At 38.0% G+C, this 21,041-nt stretch overlaps 1 protein-coding gene across 1 annotated transcript in view; it reads right to left on the reverse strand.

The window, feature by feature from the left end:
- Positions 1-20,381, reverse strand: part of LOC141282257 (adhesion G-protein coupled receptor V1-like) — a 289,111-nt gene extending 268,730 nt beyond the window's left edge. Inside the window, exons 1-2 of the mRNA XM_073814865.1 lie at positions 20,125-20,381; positions 5,164-5,285 (exon numbers count right to left, since the gene is read on the reverse strand). Coding sequence (XP_073670966.1) covers positions 5,164-5,277 — 114 coding nt within the window. The 5' untranslated portion in view covers positions 5,278-5,285; positions 20,125-20,381. The remainder of the gene's footprint in view (positions 1-5,163; positions 5,286-20,124) is intronic.
- Between the last annotated feature and the right edge of the window lie 660 nt (positions 20,382-21,041).

Here is a 21,041-nt window from a genome sequence, read left to right on the forward strand (position 1 = left end):
TGTTCAGGCCAAGACCCTTATCAAACGTATGAAGTGTGGGGCAGATTGGACATTGTATGCCTGAGTTAGAGCCACTTCCTGCTTCATGGCGAAAATGCCGAAATTTGTCAGGCCACCACGGACACACCCTCCAACGAAAAGTCAAGATCTCCGCAATTTAACATCACAAAGGCCTTAAGATAAGACTGACCAAATATGATGATGATCGGATTAAATCTGTAGGAGGAGATCGTTAAAGTATGAAGCCTGGAAATTACCAAATTTGCACAAAAATCAAGGCAAAAATCCAAAATGGCCGACTTCCTGTGGGGTTTAGAGCTTCGCTCCAAGAGACTTTTTTGTAGGTCTTGGGGTGATAGATGATCCTATCAAATTTTGGATCTGTACGTTTTTCGTAGTGTGGGGGCTGTTCTCTTGAAATTTTGCAGGTGGCGCTATAGAGCCATTTCTACACGCCCACTTCTGGCGCCTATGCCACATGTAAATTTTCGCCACTTCTGACATGTGTGCAAAATTTCATGAGTTTTTGAGCATGTTTCGCCCCTCAAAAATGCGATTCACTTTGGAGAAGAAGAAGAATAAACAATAATAATAATAATAAACGGAGCAAAAACAATAGGGTCCTCACACCCCGTGTGCTCGGGCCCTAATAAACGGAGCAAAAACAATAGGGTCCTCACACCCTGGTGTGCTCGGGCCCTAATAATAAACAGAGCAAAAACAATAGGGTCCTCAAACCCTGGTGTGCTCGGGCCCTAATAATAATAATAAACGGAGCAAAAACAATAGGGTCCTCACACCCCGGTGTGCTCGGGCCCTAAATATAGCTGCAAGCAGCAATGGCGGGCCCTCGCACGTTTTTTTACCGCTAAACGGGGCGTCCGAGAAAACGATGCACGGCGAGCAAGGGCATCAAGTGGTTAAATATCAGTGGGCTATTTAATGTTGTTACTGAGCCATTTGGGGACTGTAGCTAAAATAAACCCCACATTTTAGACAAAGAGGGGCGCTAGTGAGCCACTTAAGAGACACGCCTATGTCTGACCTTTTTGTGCACACTTAACAGCCGACAACTCTGATGTGTGTGCCAACTTTTAGGTTAATCTAAGCACGTCAAGAGCCTTAAATATGCCTTTAAAATGAAAGTAAAATTTGACGAGTTGCCATGGGAACAGCGTTTGAGTTATCAAAAATCCCTTCGCAATTTATCATCTACAATGTCTCGGCATCATGTTGACCACTTTTGGTGTCAATCGCATGAAAATCCTAGGAGGAGTATTTAAAAGAACATCACATGGAACTGACAAAAAATCCACCTTTTGTGACTGCCACACTTCCTGGTGCCTGTTGGTGGCGCTATACCCGAGACTCACAATAGGCACATCGATGCGATCGGAATCATTGGCTGAACATACACACTGCGTTTCATCCCAATAAGACATTTTTTGCTTTAGATATTAGACATTTCCTGTTTCTCTGAATTCGCCATAAATTTGTGGCATCGCCATGGCAACACCATTCGAGATATCAAAAATCCCTTCGCAATTTAGCAAGTCCAATGTCTCAGCATCATGTTCACCACGTTTAGTGTCAATTGTATGAATTCCCTAGGAGAAGTATTTAAAAGTTCATGACTGACACACTTCCTGGCACCTGGTGGTGGCGCTATTCCCGAGACTCACAATAGGCACACCGATGCGATCGGAATCTTCAGACGAACAAACGCCCCACATGGCATCACAATAAGACATTTTTTGCCTTAGATATTAGACACTTCCTGTTTCTCTGATTTCGCCACAACTTTGTCGCCATGCCATGGCAAAACCGTTTGAGATATCAAAAATCCCTTCGCAATTTAGCAAGTCCAATGTCTCGACATCATGATCACCACGTTTGGTGTCAATCCCATGAATCCACTACGAGGAGTATTTAAAAGTTCATCGCATGCGTTTTTGAAACAATCCAAAATGGCCGACTTCCTGTTGGGCGGAGCTTATAGGTCTGAGGGCGAAAGTTGTTCGGGTCGGTGAGATCTATATGCGTACCAACTTTCGTACAGGTGCGTACATGTTTGCCCGATCTGTGCATCAATGTTTGTTTTTGCATTACAGGGGGTGCTACAGAGTGCGTACATGTGCATACATTTTTGCCCGATCTGTGCATCAATGTTTGTTTTTGCATTACAGGGGGTGCTACAGAGCTCCCTTTGCCTTTGCCCGGACCTGATCGCCGACGACTCTAACGTTTGTGCCAAATTTAAGCAGAGGTGGAAAGTAACGAATTACATTTACTCACGCTACTGTAATTGAGTAGTTTTTTGTGTAATTTTACTTTTTTGAGTAGTTTTTAAAATCTGTACTTTTACTTATACTTAAGTATGTTTTGTTTAAAGTATTGTACTTCGCTACATTTTAAATCATATCCGTTACTGAGTAAAAAAATATAAAAAAGCAAGGTGATAAAGACGCGCAACTGATAATTGATGGGCGGGGGAACGCGCAAAAAGAACCATGGAGACGGACGAGACAGGCGCGCGCTAATGCAGACCCGCCTCAGTTCAAATCTTATGAAAGAAACCCCTGGTCATATTTAAGCGACCACTTTCCACTGACGCGAAGCGAGTGTTTCTTTCATATGAAAGGTAGGATTCATGCTCTTGAGTACGAAACGACCGGGTTTTTAACCACTCATTAGCACGACGCGTTTTTAATACCATGCACATTATCTTCCGAGCTTCGCGTCAAGTCAAACACAACTTCAGGAAGTCCTCGAGAATGCGCAGGTCATTAGGCATTGCAGAGAGAGAGAGAGAGAGAGAGAAGAATAAAGGTCTGACATCAGGAACCCAGGTCAGGGAAGCTAGAAGACAATAAACGTGTCAAAAGTACACTAGTCAACATTCGAAGTGGATCAAAACCTTTAATAAATGTTTACATAAAACCAATCCCTTATACCCATTCTTGTCATAGGACAACTTTGATAAACTTTTTTGATCCACTTCAAATGTTGACTAGTATATATACCCATGGCACTCATCTCATTATATGCTCATTTAAACTATAGTTTAATAAAATAATGTATGTTACCAGCAATACATCAATTACAAACTTACTATAGTGATTGTATTTACCAGCTGCTGAACACCTACAAAAGTGCATAACTCACATGTAAAAATCATTAAACAATTCCATAAATGTTTCTTAGTTTAAAAAAGCTTTTTATTTTATTAACTTTTTTTTATTGCACTTTAATTGTAAAGATGTTCCTATAATTAAAAACAACGAGTTTGAGATTTATAGTCCCTGTCGTTTTTGAACTAGAATCCTCCACCTCTCCCCACTGTAAAAAAAGTAACTTTTACTCTGAGTAAATTTAAAATGATTTACTTTTTACTTTTACTTGAGTAGATTTTTAGACCAGTAACTTTACTTTTACTTAAGTAAAATATTATCAAAGTAACTTTACTTTTACTTGAGTTCAATATTTTATTACTTTTTCCACCTCTGAATTTAAGAGTTTTCGAGTATGTTATGCTGCGTTCCAGGCAACCTGTAACCCGTAACTCACGACTTAAAAACCACGACTCACGACTCTGAACTGGGAGTACATCGATCTAGTACGAGTTCACGGGTGGGAAGTCACGGGTTTGACTGCCGTTCCAGTGCACTTTCACCAGTAGAAGGTTGTAAAAACACGAGTTACAGGCTGCCTGGAACGCATAGGTTCGTGAGTCGTGGTTTTGAAGTCGTAACTCACGGGTTTAAAAACCTGCCTGGAACGCAGCATTAAGGCACCCAAAGTAGAGGTCTTCACGGGTCCACATAAGATCCGAAAACCCCAGGTCCGACCCGAGACCCGATCGGGTTCGGGTCTAAAAGTTTAACATGTGCCTCGGACACGGGTCTGGTACAATAATAGCGGCATCGGGTCTCGGGTAATTTAAAAATGAATGTGTTTTTTCTGAATGGACCCGAGAAGACCCGAACTCTCTCGCCTGTGTGCGTCAATGTCCTTTTCAAACCTCTCATCTGTTTGCCAAGAGCGCTTGCGGCATTGTGTTGTTGTCGGAAGGTTCATTTTCATTGAGACAAACATGTCAGTCAATTATAAATGTACATTTTAGCGGTTACGTTGGTGTCGTCGTCAGATAACAAAGTAAAACGAATGGAGCAGCTCGCCAAATTGGTTGCAAGGCCACCGGAGTTTCTTTCTGTCTGACTGCTGCGTGGGGGTCTGCAGAATGCACACACGTCAGTGCCGTTTACATTCGGTTCCAGTCGGGTTAAAAAAAAATTTCACTAGTTCGGGTCGGACTCGGGTCTAATTTTCTCGGGTTTGTCTCGGGTCGGGTCTTTCTTTAAAATTTTTTTATTTATGCACGTCAGGTCCGGGTATGAAGTGATTCGGGTCATTTCGGATCGGGTAAATTTCTTTGGACTCGAGAAGACCTCTAACCCAAAGTGCCCAAAAGTGTTAAATAATAATAATAATAATAATAATAAAAATAATAATCAGAGCAAAAACAATAGGGCTTCGCACCTTTCGGTGCAGGCCATTCTGGCCTGCTCCTCGGTGCTCGGGCCCTAATAATAACTCCTTGAAGAACAAGCAACACCCCGGTGTGCTCGGGCCCTAATAAACAAACCAGTAAATGCCCTTGTTCAGAATCATAGCTAAAGCTTATCAACCATTACACTGAGCTAAAGTTACTGTGTAAAATAAATGTATGCAATGCTAGCTACAGATCCTTAAATTCCACTCATGATCCATGCTTACTGTGTCCTCTTGTCTGATGGAAATCAAATTTTTATTTTCCACAAGGAATTTTTTCAGAGATCAGTTCAGTCACTACCCAGACCAGAAGTTAGCTTTGTGCCAGGCATGTAAACGTGGCAACGCATGTGTATCCGATGAAACGGTCTATATCAGGGGTCACCAATCCTGGTCCTGGAGGGCTGGTGTCTCTGCAGAGTTTAGCTCCAACCCTAATCAAACACACCTGGAGCAGCTAATTAAGGTGCTTCAGGTGTGTTTGATTAGGGTTGGAGCTAAACTCTGCAGAGACACCGGCTCTCCAGGACCAGGATTGGTGACCCCTGGTCTATATGATAGGTTATATAATCAATAGTTCTGTCATATCATGTGTGTACTTTATGTACTTACCAAAAAGATGTTGAAGATAACAAGGATTATCAGCATCCACAGGTATCTATATGCCATGTGTAGTCCAGCCCACAGGCTAACAAGAGTTACCAGAGCAAATAGGTAGAGCATCATGGGAACCTCTAAGGAGCAAACAGCAGGACCATTTCAGTAACACAATTCCTGCTTAAATTCAATATGTGTAAGCTCTTGCTTACAGCATAACTTGACAATATATCAATACATTAAACTAAAATCAAAATAAGTTGAGATATTTCTAAAAAGTATTTTGATATTTTGCCTCATGCCTCAACTGTATAAATGTTTTCACAGCAGTAATTAGCATAAAATAGCATAGAAAGTAAACAAATGCAATTATGTCTTACTAAAGCCTCAGAAGGAGCTGTATGTAAGCCTGAATGAATTAAACTGTGCATAGTCCAAAGAAATTCTTTTTTTATCATTGTTAATTTATCCTTGTTTTGTTTAACTATACACTAAGATTAAGAATTGTCATAATGGGACCCAAATATCACTGCTGATTCTAACTGCTGCTGACTGGGCTATTTTTTCCTTGTTATGCACCACAGCTATAAGCAAGCATGGCTGCTGTTTCTAGTTACAGAGTGAGCCAGGTACACAATATTGTTTCAGTTTTTTATTGTTAAAGGCTTTGAGTTCACATTCTTTCTGACAATAGTTAGTGTGTAATGCTGCTATAATAGCATAAATAATACCTGTAAAATAATAAAGCTCAAAGTTCACTGCCGGTTTGGTAGTTTCTGTTGGGTATATTACTGATCATATACTGTATTAATAATACACTGGATTATTGTCCCTATACAAGATTATAATGACACCCAGTTAAACTTTCGTTTCCTCAGCCAACTTTTTGATTTCTTAGCTGACTTTCATTTCCTCAGTTAACTTTCGTTTCATAATTAAAAGAGTCCAGGTGCGATACTGCCACTATGCCACAATTGTTCTTGGCACAATAATTATGAAAAAACCTGGCCAAGACAACCGATAAACAAGAGTACATCATGTTAGATTAGAAAAGTTGTCCAGTTGTACTTCGCTACATTAACAATAAGTTAGTTGTGCTAGGGAAAGCCGAGGCCAATTGAAGTAATAGACAGAGTACGTCATTTTAGATTTGAGAAGTCCAGCTGCACTTCGCTACATTACCAATAAGGTGGCTGTGCTAGGTAGGCCAAGGCCATGAGAACCAATAAGCAGAATATGTCATTTTAGATATGAGAAAGGATTAAGTAAATTAAATGTGGCAGGCCGAGACCAATGAGAAGAGTGTACGTCATCTCAGATAAGAAATGTTTGAGCTTACTGTATAAAAATGGAGTTAGATGTTGGAAGGGCAGATGATCTTTGAGCACCTCTTTGAGTGGTGTTGATTGTCTCACTTTGTTGGCTCGAGCAAATAAAGTAATTTTAGTTTGGCACCTGGAACATTTGTCTCCTGAATATTTTTCTTATGAATATTTAATCTAAGACCTTTTGCCACTACACCGGCAATATATTTTCTTTAACAGAATTTCCCTTTTAAAGCCTACAGCGAATGGCCGATTTGGACTACAGCCCTCTTTTTCCTACTTTAATGACGTCAGTAGAATAGTTTTTTGACTAACCTCCACTCACAGGAATATGCCGGTCACCAGCTAAGCTAACGGCAAGCTAAGCTGCCAATCAAATCACAGCCCACTAAACAAGCTACACAATCAGAACTTGTTATTTCTGAAGGAGGGACTTCATAGAACAAGGAAGACATCAGTCCGTTTTGAGGACAGTGAACACAGCGGAATACAGATAAGTTAATTGTGTGAAAAAATACAGCATTTTTTTACACATGAAACATGAGCACATCTTATATTGCGCACTGTAAACACAATCTAAGCTGCAAAAACACAGAAAGAACGGGAATAGTTAATAGTTAGATCCCTTTAAACAGCTTTCATTCTGGTAAAAAAGCCATGTGGGAACGTTTATTGATCTGGGGCAAGTGTCCAAGATGGTTGCCAGCGAAACCAACTAAGCAACCAAACAAACAAACAAACAAAAAATAATAAAATTAAAGCTGCAAGCAGCAATGAAAGCGCCCTCTCACACATAGCCACCGCCAGCCAATGGCCTTAGGAAAGCAGTGAACAGTGAGCGATATGTATTTAGCCCTCATAACCTCATATATATATATATATATATATGTCAGAGGTCGCACGCCTTTTTAGCAACAGGCGAGGTAAAGGGTCTTGCTCATGGCACAATGGCGTCTCACAGTGGCGTATCACAGTGGATTCAGTGTTCGAATTGAAGGGGGTCTGGGGGGTCCCGGACCTCCTATAAGCCTTAAGGGACCCCCCATAAAGCACAAAAATATAAATTAGGGGGGTCCCCTGGTTTTTATTAAAATTAAAATACTACATGAATTTAAAATTCTCATGTTGCGTGTCACAAAGCGAAACTGTCTTTATTTGTCCCAATTTCGCAATAAACTAATTCAAATGACTTCTGTCTGAAATAAATAAACTCGCAAGTGCGCCTCATGCTGTTTTCTGGAGGAATTGACAGACAAACAGTAGCAAATCTATCCTCTCAGTCTGACGGCTGGTCCACCCAGTCACACAAAATATTTTATTGGGGAAGCAGAAGAAATCACGCTTAAATGATAATAAATGATAGTCTCTTTAATACTTAACACCAGGGCACATAAATTCCACTTGAGCGTGTTTGTGGTTTGTGACCAACCCTCATTGACGACAAGCACACATACATAGCCTCGCGCGTTTGTGAGCGGCATTGACAAGTACATAAACCCTGTGCGTGTTTGCTGTGATTGTTTTTAATGATAGAGAACACGAACCATTTGATATTTCAGATGAAATAAAACTTATCACTAAGTTAAGCAGATCTTACTTGTAATTGTCATCTATGTGACGCGACAGTCGGCACTCAGCAGCACATCATCATTTCAAATCCGTTTACAAGATGAATTCTCTTGTTATGTTAAATATGAAGTTTACATTGCGTTGTAAAAATGATGAAATTATCTTCATACGTGCTTAATTCATAATGAGAACATATTAATACAAGCTTTTTTATGCTGCTATATTATATAACAAAAAAAACAATACATGTCATTTTATATACAAACTATAATTCTATCTTGACAAGCACATTATCTGCTTCATGTTGATCCGGTTTAATTCAGAGGACTCATTACTTTGGTGTATTCATTTTCATTTTAAGCCTTTAAAAAGTAATTCTTTTAGATGCAATTTTGTAATATTTATAGCTTAAATTATCTAATATAATTTTTAAAACATTTAAAATCATTTTGCAGAATTCAGCAGATTTTTCCAAAACATTTCCAGAGATAAAGCAAAAAAAGTCTGCATATTTCGTCTGGCCCTGTTTATCGCTCAAATACGCATCATTCAGAAATAAATAACTATATTTATAGAAAGTATCTTTTGCATGTGTTTTTTTAAACCTTGCAAATGTTAACATGCAAGCGATTTTAAACAATTTGAGCGGAATATGTTAAAGTGGGCTGTTTTATGTGCGCAAAGACAAGGACGCGTCGCGCACAAATGGACGCAACACTCATAAGCGGACGCACGGAGACGCGCGATTCCTAAAGCATGCAAACACAAAATTATTTGGAAATACCACAGTCTTGGCACCTATTCTCATAAAAACATTCAGTTATGTTTCAAAGTAAGTGCAATCAGTTCAGAAAGAAATCAGATGTTTGTGTTGGTCTGAAAGTAGCAGTTCTTATCTGCTTGTGTTTCTGTCATTTATATTAATTAAACAACAGAAAACAAAGGAAAATCACTTCTGTATCTAAAAACAGATTAATTATTCGATGAAGAAGACAGTGTTATTATTCATTTGATTCTATTTATGTACCTAAATATATCTTACTTTATTTGTAACCTTGTTCTTTTCTATTTTTTATGCTCATAATTTCTTAATTTGTTCTTATGTTATTTTCCCACCCCCAGTTTTGCTGATCTGAAAAGTATTCGATCTATGACTCAAAAAACGAAATGTAATCCATTTAACCACTTACTATACTGTATAGTAAAATTATGTAATTTAAAAATGAGGTCCACCCTATTTCACCCCTATTCTGTGTAAAATTTCTGCCCTTGCCATTAAAAATTTTTTTAAGAGTTGGAGTTAAGGGTAATTTGGGGTTTCTTTGATTAAAACCAGGATCAGATGATTACTGATCAAGGACGATCACATCTTACTTTGTGAAATCACAGCAACCCTATGATAAGGGGGTGGAGCTTGGCCAGGGGGTGGGGCTTAGCTAGGGGACCCCCCATAAGCTTTGACATAATTCGAACACTGAGTGGATTCGAACCCAGGTCTCTTAAACCAAAGGTGTGTGTCTTATCCACTGCGCTATCACCACCCCCCATTTATGCTGTGTTTTGGGAGATATTGAAGTAGTTTATTTTAATATTTAAATGTGCATCATGAGTTTACCATTATAATCCAACTATGCCTTATAGTATGAAGTAGTTTACTATGCCTTATAAAAGCCATCTGTGTGGTGTCTTATGTGTTAGAAGTTTTAAAAGCCATCTGTGTGGATTTAAGAACAGCTGTGTGTATTCAGGTTTTATGGTAGTTTAAAGAGCCATCTGGACAGGCACAAAGGGTTTTCAGCCAAGGGTCAAATAGGTCATGGGAGGGAGTCACTGGTCTGAGGGATGTCATGTGTTTCTTCCTTTCAACAAACCCTATATTGTTTAAGCATATGGAGGGGAGGGAACAAAGACCATATATATTTACCAAGCCTGGCTCAGAGGGTCAGACTGATTTTGGAGGACCCTCCCGGGACCACACTCTGGTTCTGGGGTGGATTCACCAGGGTGGTCTCGGCTTTTTATTTGTCCGGATAATAAAAGTCTATCTCTTGAAATCAAAACCTAAGACTGAAGATTGTTTCATTTGAGGAAAAGGAAAACCACAACAATATGAACCTGTTTACCACTAAATTCCTCAACTACACCATTAGCTTGCATGTAAAATATAATTTTTTTATGAAAATTTCGCATAAATTATTATCTAAATTTTATTTAAATTGTTTTTAGATATTTATCTAGATGTTATGTGTTAAATTTGGTAATCTGGTGTTTAGAAAAAAAAAACATAAAAAATGACAGTTTAGGAAATAAATAATTTTGACCAGCAGAGGCCCATAGGGACCCATTCATTTCACTGGATGTGGCCAACTACTCAAATCACCACTTTAGTGATACATTTTGTGAGAAAGGACATTAAAAATCAAATATTATTTCAAATAGTAGATTTTTTTGTAAGTTTTGATGCATTTTGAAATGTGTGTGTATCTGGTAATTATCATGTTGTGGGGACCAATTGTGCCCACAAAGATAGGAATACTAGTATTTTTACCAGTACATTTTGAGGTCCCCCTGAGGAAAAAAGCTTATAAATCAAACAGAATGATGTTTCTTGAAAATCTAAGGTACAAGAAAGTTTTCTGTGATGGTTGGGTTAGGGTTTGGGTTAGGGGAAGGGAATATACAGTTTGTACAGTATAAAATGCATTACGTCTATGGAATGTCCCCACAAAACATGGAAACCAGAATGTGTGTGTTTGTGTGTGATTGAGCATGTCTTTTCTATTGCATTTGTGCTCTAGTTCCAGGCCTACTTTTCTGTGTTGAAATTTTCAGATTTTTTCTAGATACATTTAATTTTTTTTTTTTTTTAACGAAAGAAAAAAATGCTTTTTAGCATTTCCCATTCATATTCAATTGGGGTCAGTTTTACCCCAAAGGGCCTCTTTTGTTACATTTTTTTACACATCTTTAGAACGACCAAATCAAGTTTTTTATATGAATATTGACAGATAGTCCAGAAAAGTCACAAAATCTTATTCCACTGAGATGAAGGGAACCATGTTTTTTAACTAAAGAAAAGTGGATTGGGGGTAAGATTGACCCCAAGGGACTTATTAGGGTTAAGTGGGTAAATATATAAGGAATATGACAATGATATTTGATGTGCCACACCTCCTGTTGGCAGCAGGTGGCGCAATAACTAAAACTGAATAGTGCACATAAATGCCTTGCATCCTTATTAAATATTAATTAGAGTACAGATTGACACTGTATGTTTACGCTAATGTAAAACATGCCTGTTCATGATGCCAGCAGGAGGCGCTATGACTGTAACTGAGTATTGCAATGTTGATGTGTTTAGACCAGGATGCTTATCAATCATGTGAACTTTGGGACACATCAGACATTGCATAATCAATGTAAAACATATCACTTCCTGTTGCCAGCTGGTTGTGCTATGCAGACCAGCTGACAGTCTTGCCTGGGCCCGGGACAAGATAATCTTAGAGGGCCCCTCGGCCCCCCTACTTTTTACTGGTAACAAGACATTTGTCATTATCAGATTCATGACCCACGAATATTGCATTATTATACATTGTATTCAACATTTATATAGTAGTTAAATGTAGTACTGACACTATATACTGACACAAAATAACTTTTATTTATATAAAGTCAACCTCCTCTTTTGAAAACCTCTATTTTCTTCTTTCTGAGCACCGGACTTGTGCTGATTCTGACCGGAAATTGTGAGTGTACTGAACTTCAAATCAAATGACATCATTAAATTTTGATCAGTGGCCAAACAATTTTTGTGTTGGGCGGGGAGTTTCTTGACCACTATTTCAAGTACAGGAAGAAAACAAATAAAATAAAATAAAATACGTTTTTATGTATTTCAAATATTAGAATTTTTTCAACAAATATGCCTATTTTCTTTATTTTTTTTAACAATTGCAGTGTTTCCCACAGGATTTTGAGAGACATATATGTGGCGTCATTGCGTCGTGTTTTACTCTTTAATCTGTCACATTATATTACATTTTAACACAACTGAATGCTATTTTTACATATAATTTTTTCTGTTGTCTATAAAATAGTGACTAAACAGGACCCAGTACGACCCAGTAACTCCTTGTTAATGTATGTTAATGTTAATGTAAATCCAATCAGCTCTTTTTTTAACTGCTGCTAAAAACGCACCCTCATCTGACAAAATCATAATTTACATTGAGGCTGTACTGATGTTGCTCTTCTCATCAGTGTTGTTGCGTTATGAACGCTTTTTTATTTTAAATACGAGAGGTAGTTTTATTGTATATCGCGTATAACGCAGACAGTGTGTTGCAAATTCATAAATATGAGAGAATACACGGTTGCTGTTACTACAGAACACGTGCACGGGCATGCCGCATCATAGGTAGGGAGAGAGCTCAGACACAGACTCACATCAGAAAGGGTATGTGTGGGAAACACTACTGCTAACCTTTCGTTAAGCCACTCATGATGAACTTGATCAGTCGTCAGCAGTATTGGGCAGTAACGCATTAGAAGTAACGCATTACTGTAATCCGATTACTTTTTCAAGTAACGAGTAAAGTAAGGGATTACAATTGCAAAACGAGTAATTAGATTACTGTTACTTTCCCGTTAGCAGACTGCGTTACTGCGTTATTTTTTTAATCTTGATTTGTGTCGTGACGCGAGTCGAGTGACAATAACGTATGAGCACCGCGCCATCAGTCAGTGTATTGTTGAACGTGAGAAGACAACATGGAGCGTGGAAGAGAACAAGACTATGCAGCGTTTAATGCTTGGAAGTACCAACATTACTTTGAGTTTAACCCAGTTAAAGGTGACAATAACATCACTTTCGCTGTACACTCTGCGTGGGAATAAAACTTTTATCCACAGCGAAAAATTCCACCTCAAATCCAAGCAAGCCGGCACAGCAATGTGAAACTTACTGAAAAAATCCCTGAACCCCCAGCTGACATGACCGCTGCGGCTCCATCTCATACACGTTCACGCGAAATCTGATGTAAAACAACAGACTATATATCTGTATTTCATGGATTATACGCATTTGTGGACAAGCTGACTTGACCGCTGCGGCTCCATCTCACGTTCACGCGAAATCTGATGTAAACAACAGACTACTATATTTCATGGATTATACGCATTTGTGGACCAAAAATGTCATTTGATGAATTTTATTAGACTGATTTCATGGGTTATTCACACAACTGAAACAGACCGGATTCGACTCGCGATCGTTATAAGGTAAGAAGTCCCGCTTATATTTTGCATGTTGTCAGCTGGACTTCTGTAACAAAATACTACATTTATGATGCTACATTAGAGCATGTATCTCAAAACAGAGACCCTCACAATACACTGATGCTAAACCCGTAGACCTTTTAAACGATGTATAGTAATGTTGATATTAATATTATTAATGTTTGTAGACAGTATGCTATATAGATATTGTTAGCAGGCTTAAAAAAAATGACGCCATTATGCCCGCGAATTAGTGCGCGTCGAGAGGTTAAAACAGATAATGTTTAATTTGATTCAATTTCAGATGATGGAATATGCAGAAAGAATAGAATAAGGCTGAAAGGTCTTGGCCCGGTTGCATAAAGCACCTTAAGTTTTTCCCTTAAGTATGACACTTAAGGGGTAAATTCCCCTTACCTACAGTAAGAGAATAATTTAAGGGTGTTGCATACAGTATAATCCCTTAAATGGTTCTCTTAGGGTAATCGTTAAATGTTTCACGACAGCGACCCAGGTTTATAAAATACTATTGTTGCCATGGAGATGCAACAGAAAAAGCTTTTTTTTTTTTTGCAACACCCTTAAGTTTAAATGAAACATAAGGGTGAATTTAAGGGAAAATTACACTTAAGGTGCTTTATGCAACCGGGCCCTGTTGCATTCTGTAGCATATTCAGGTTGTGCATCATGTTTTTGAAAAGTAATTAGTAAAGTAACTAGTAAAGTTACTAATTACTTTTGAAAATAAGTAATCAGTAAAGTAACGGGATTACTTTCTTAGGGAAGTAATCAGTAACAAGTTACTATTTCCAAGTAACTTGACCAACACTGGTCATCAGTAACATCCGTGACTGTTGACGTTTATGCGAAAAAGAAAGTACACAGAGGAATGCGTAGTTAAAATACTTTTGACTGTTGAGAGAGCCGCGCTGCTTGCAACATGAGAGAGAGGGGAGGGGGCGCGCGCTGTTGAGGCGCTGCATGCAATGAAAGAGGGAGGAGGGAGGCGCTCTGAGCCCTAGCTACAATGAATAAATAGTAAAATTTAAATGTAAATGGGAATCATGAAACATCTATTTGTGGCGGCCAGTGTTGATTCTGTGACAGATAAATCAATGTATGGGAAAAAAAAGTGAGTCAGAAAGGGGCTGCCAACCATCTGCGGGTGCTTAATTATCTGATCCAATTAGAGCTTTGGATGCATTAAATAAAATAAACTTATGCGACTTCACAGCATGTGACACGGCTACCAGAAGTGATGTATTTCAGTGTGTTCAAAACTGTTTTTGTTTCACTTTATCAGTCACGCTTTAAAAACGACTGATTACTGGTAAGTAAATTATTAACTATAAATATATTCGTAGATTAAAGGTTCTCTCCCATGACAGATTTACGATTAAACTACAATTTCATTACGACTGCCACTAGGGGGCAAACTCCCGACAGTTATATCTGTAATGTACAACGGAAAGGCTGTTTAGCCTATATATCTATAAAATATTAAAAAAGAAAACATGTAGTGCAATTTTAGTCATTAGGAGAAGACTGGCTATATGTTGTGAATACTTGACATGTAACAATTAATGAAAGTTAAACAGTTATAAACAAAATATGTTTAAGAGTGTTGATGTTTTACACTTTTACTATTAACATTTGGCTTTTACATGTTAAACTGCAATTGTTTCTAAATATAAATAAAGAAAATATGAGTTTCCAGTAATTTAAAGGCAACACACTGGATACAAGAGGTGTGCATTTGTTTTGATAATGCATGCTTTTTAATATGTTTTTTTTTAAATATACTATTACAAAAACAACAACAAACACATGTCATGTCATAATTATGAAGTTATCGTGTCAGTCTTATGAACACCCCTTCAAGTAAAGTATTACCAAAGATTTTCCTCCACATTGAACATATTATAGGAAATATTATATAAAAACTGAAAGTAACCTAAAACAGGGGTCTTCAACTACTCTTCTTCGGGGGCCAGATTTTAAAATTGTAAATATGACGAGGGCCAAACTTTTACCCCTATTTTTTTACTTTTACCATATATATGGTAAAAGTAAAAAAATAGGGGTAAAAGTGTGGCCCTCGTCATATTTACAATTTTGGTCTTGGTTAGTTTGGCAAAACACTATTATTTAGTTCATGTAGAATTGTAAAATACAGCAGTTAAATATTTCTTTTAAAATTCGAAAAGTACGGTAGCTGTTCACTGGCTTTGCAGGAGAAACTACGCTGCAAACTAACTAGTATAGCGGTTAGCCACCTTGTCGTTCTCAATGGCAAATAACTGCTAAAACACACACACACACAAGTTCACCCCCTCGACGTGCACCAATTCGTGGGCAGGATGACATCAGTTTTTTAACGCTGCTAACAATATCTATATAGCCTACTGTCTACAAACATTAATAATATTAACATTACTATACATCATTTAAAAGGTATAACTTACGGGTTTAGCATCAGTGTATGGTCTCTGTTTTGAGATCGTATGCTCTAGCATCATAAATGTAGTATTTTGTGACAGAAGTCCAGATGACAACATGCAGAATATAAACGTGACTTCTTACCTTTGTGTTGATATAACAATCGCGAATCAAATCCAGTCTGTTTCAGATGTGTGAATTAGACCTGTTTGAGTCGTGACTCACTCGGATATTTCACCCGGATCTTTAAATTAACTCATGAGTCGCGAGTCTCTAGTATCATTAACCCGGATCAGTTGAGTCCTACTACAATTCAATGTAAAACCATAAACAGCGCCACCACACACACAAACCTCTTTCAACATTATTAATGAGACTTCGCTCGCTCTACAGATCCACTCGTAACCAGCTGATCTGCACGAGAACTGACCCGAGATGCTCACTCAGAGCCGGAAAGATTGCAAACTCGAAAGACCTGCTGATCTGCGCGAGCCGCGAACTGACCCGAGATTCTCACTCGGAGCCGGAAACAATGCGGACTCGAGAGACACGTGAATCTGCTCTGACTCAAGAATCTCTCAACTCGTAACCGGCTGATACGTGACCGGCTGATCTATGCGAACTATCTCTCAAATCAGAGCCGGAAACACTGCAGATTCGCAGATCTGCCGTAAACATTGCAGACTCGAGACTCTCCGACTCGGGGGGCTACATAATCAGGACACAGTTTTTTTCTATATTTTCTCTATATTATTATGCTATTATTATTAAGCGCTTTTTTTAAATGGTCGACCATACACACCAAACCTAAAACCTATAAGCATGTTATTTCAGAAGTGAAAGGCTTTTGTTGTGGATTTGCTTTTGAGGAGACTAGTCGCTCTATAGATCCTCTAAACAGCTCCGGCTGATCTGAAGCAAGTGAAGTCTCATGAGTCCCATGGTCTGCGAGTCTGCAATGTTTCCGGCTCTGAGAATCTCGAGTCGCGTGGATCAGCCGGTTACAAGTGGGTCTGTACTGAGTTTCCTTGGTGATTAAGCAATACTGACTCAAGTGACTCACACAACCCGGATCACTTTAGTGAGTGACTCACAATAACCCGGATCCTTAAAAGGAATCGAGTTTGCCAGGCCTAGTGTGAATAACCCATGAAAGTCCAATAAAATACATCCGATTTTTTGTCCACAAATGCGTATAATCCGTGAAATATAGATAAATAGTCTGTTGTTTACATTAGATTTCGCATGAACGTCTTGTAATAGAATATAATATCGCCTACAATTTGAGGACTATTTACGCCGTAACACACTGTATATGAGATTACACTCTAGGTTCCAGTAAACACATAAACACGCGTTAAAACTTTGTTTTGCAAAGTATACTACATAATATCCAAATTGCGCTGTTATTTCCGTGAGACATGATAACAGTATAGAGGATATCAGTGAAGTGACTGCTCTCTAGCTACCTGGTGGGTGGAGACCTGGGTAGTGGGTTGGTGGGCGGGAAAATTTAAACGGAATGTGACGACAAGGCTAGTTATGTCACAACGGAGCTGATTTTGAAACCGTGCAATCTGAAACGCAAGAGTGCTTACTCGATCTAAAAAGTATGACCACATTAGTCCAATTCTGGCATCTTTACACTGGCTACCAGTTAAATATCGCATACAATTTAAAATATTACTAATCACCTACAAAGCCTTAAATGGCCTAGCGCCCTCGTATATAAAAGAACTACTATCAGAATACAATCCACCACGTAAACTGCGATCACAAAATTCGGGTTACTTAATTATCCCTAGAATATCAAAAGTGTCTAAAGGTGGTAGATCCTTTTCCTACTTAGCCCCTAAGCTCTGGAATGATTTACCAAATAATGTTCGAGTATCAGACACAGTCGAACAATTTAAATCTAAACTTAAGACATTCTTCTTTAACAAAGCATTCACATAGAATGTCCAGTAAATGTACTTTTCCCGCAGTAGTTATTTTGTCTAGAACAAAGCACTCACATACCTCATACGGGTAATTTACTCTTGCCGCAATAGTTAGCCTGTCTGGAACCGAGCTGAATTAAACCACTATAATGTATGACACTTGCATTACATGCGAACGGCCCCTACGCTAATAGAATTCTGTTTTTGTCTCCCTGTCTCGTCCTCGACTCTGAGGACAATGAGACAAACAGACCCAGTTCCTGTTGCTGTGAAGGTCATCGCACCACTAATCAACTGGCTGTCCTTCAACGTGACGCCCAACCGATGCGCGGCCACCGGCTGAACCAGTTTAATCCGCTTACACGCTTCCTATCCCTACCGTGTCTATATATTATAAATATAAATATTAATTTCTCCCTAGGGTTTTTTGTCCTTCTAGGATTTTTTCCCATTGGGTTTTCTCCTAGGGGGTTTTTTAGTCCCAGGGAGAGTCAGCCAACTTTGGCTTAACTTAGCACTTTACTGTATACGTTACATTATTAATATGCTCGCTTACACGGTTTTTTATCCTTAGCCGCTATATTCTACTTCTTATACTATGTATTGATTTTCAATGTTCTCCTCTACATCTACTCATGTAAAGCTGCTTTGCAACAATTAACAATTGTGAAAAGCGCTATATAAATAAAATTGAATTGAATTGAATTGAAAATAACACCCAAAACCCAGAACCAAGTTTTTCATAATAGGGGCACTTTAATAACAGCATCATGCATATTCTTCAGTTCATAATGTTTTTTTTAAGTTTCCTTCAGGTGTTTAAGAAATAAAATAAATCATCCAATAATAATTATACTGTAGATCAAATAATATTTTATTGCATTTGGAGGCCAATTCACCTAAAATTAAATGAAAACAGTGCAATAATGGGTTAAGCCATGCAGCGTTGGGTCCATATCACTGGAAAACAATCATTTAAATTAATTAATTAAATGTTTTGTTCATTTTTTCTTCTATGTAAAAACATTTCAGAACCCTCTGTGTGAAGAAGAACAAGTTCTGTTAGTTAGTTTTTTATGTATTGTGCACATACATAAAGCTTAGTTTAATCTTTTGACATGTCAGTTGCATTTTTGTAAGGTGTTTAAAACTATTTGACATAGTATTAACACTTAATGATATTTAAATAACAGTTTAATGTAATGTTAACCCATAAAGCTAGGTAGTTTCTTAAAGCAACACTATGTAGTTTTTTTACCTTTAAATAATGTCTCTAAAATTATTTCAGTGATAGAACAACTTTTAACTGGACAAATTGTACTGTTGCTGCAACCAGAGCAGCCTCCTAGCTGCTACAAGCACTAGGGATGGGCATGATTAATCGACGATCGATAATTGATCGTTAAGAATTTAGTCGATGACGTTAATTTGTTATTGATTAATCAAATACTTTTTTATCTAATGCAGGTTGCGTTGCCTAGCGTAGCATGTGTCTTGAAGCAGTTAAATGAATTTCACTGTGTGGCAGAAATTCAAAATTTTACCACCAGGGTGCAATATTTGAAACCATACTCCGTTATCTGTGACCTTCCGTTTTGATTTTAAAAAAATAATCATGAAGAGGTCATGATTTTTTGGAACAAATGAAGTCTCTGTTTAAGAATGCGACTTGCAGCTGCAGGTTCCGCTGCTTTAGAGCACCGCATATTCAAGTGCATATATCTTCCGTTTGTCTAACTAAATGTAGTTTAACTGTTTGCCACAAGTTGATCTTGTAATAAAGGTCTCATGGAGGAAAACGCGCTATATTTTTGCATTCAACATTTTTGAATTATAAAAGTTAAATAATTATTTTTTATGATAAAAATATTAATGATTAATCAATAGTCGATCGTTAATTGTCCCGACGATTGACTAAAAAAATTTAATCGAATGCCCATCCCTAACAAGCACACTCTGAAAGTGGCGGTGGAGGGTAGGAAACACAGCCCCGCCCCTCCCCATGCCTGCAGAAGAGTGTCTGATACAAGGCACTGTTGCGCTTTTCAACCACATGGGGGAGCTGTAAGTCATTTTTACATGGAAACTACATAGTGTTGCTGAAAATTGTTGAAAAAATTATTCTGACAGATTTACGATAAGTTATGATGTATTGGTTTATGTTAATTTGTCATAAAGACATTTTAAACAATCTCATCTTTGCAATAAAAATGACATAATTGAACAAATAACAATTAATGACAGTTGTCATAAAATCTCCTTCATGTTCATGACACGTGTCATGTCATGATTATGAAGGTGTCATGTCAGTCTTATGAACACCCCTTCAAGTAAAGTGTTACCAAATCTTTTCTATTTTAAAATTGCATGATACCTAGAGGATAATCATTTCTTGGGTGGGTGGCAAATACACACATACACACCTGAGCGGTTAGTACGACCTCGGTAGATATCATCATAAGCCTTCCATTGCTGAGTGACCTGATATGCATGGATGATGATCACCAGGACCCCCACCAAACAAATGAGTGGAACCAGGGCGGCCGTACAAAGAGCAGCATATACATTTGGAATAAAGCACCTTTAAAGACAGATGAACAGAAAACAATAAAGAAACAATAAAGAACACTGTATGTGCAATCAGGTAAACAAGCTACAGCTGGTTCAAAACGCCGCCGCAAGAGTGGATCAAAAAGTATGACCACATTAGTCCAATTCTGGCATCTTTACACTGGCTACCAGTTAAATATCGCATACAATTTAAAATATTACTAATCACCTACAAAGCCTTAAATGGCCTAGCGCAGGGGTTTTCAAACTTTTTGTGTGTGTGGACCACTATTTGTAATCAAGAATTTTCAAGGACCACCTCATAATACTCATTATAAAATATGTCTACACAAAGTCCTGAATTAATCTGCACATCTAAATAGTCTTACTAGCACTAAAACTATAACTGGTCATCACATCAGTACTACCATGGGCGTCGGAAGCAAATGAAAAGTGGGTGGGTCCCCACATAACCCCCCCCCGAAAAGTACATTTACTGCAATAGATGACATTTTCATGTTTCCTTTTAATTAGCCTGAACATTTGCGTTTATTAAATTAAAGACAGTAGCCTATTGCGGTCGAAATTCTGGTAATAGCCCTTTAAATATTTTGCAAATAATGACAGATGTCATGTTTCATTTATCTTTCTCTGTGTCATTTTTTTTTCTCTACTCTGCTGACAGTAGGCTACAATGTTTATTTTTTATTTTGAGGAAATAAAAGGTAAGAAAAACGAATGACGGTAAACTGATACAACTTTTGTATACCTTTTTTATTTGTTATACCCA

This window comes from Paramisgurnus dabryanus, chromosome 5, assembly GCF_030506205.2.
Source record: "Paramisgurnus dabryanus chromosome 5, PD_genome_1.1, whole genome shotgun sequence".
Lineage (NCBI taxonomy): Eukaryota > Metazoa > Chordata > Actinopteri > Cypriniformes > Cobitidae > Paramisgurnus > Paramisgurnus dabryanus.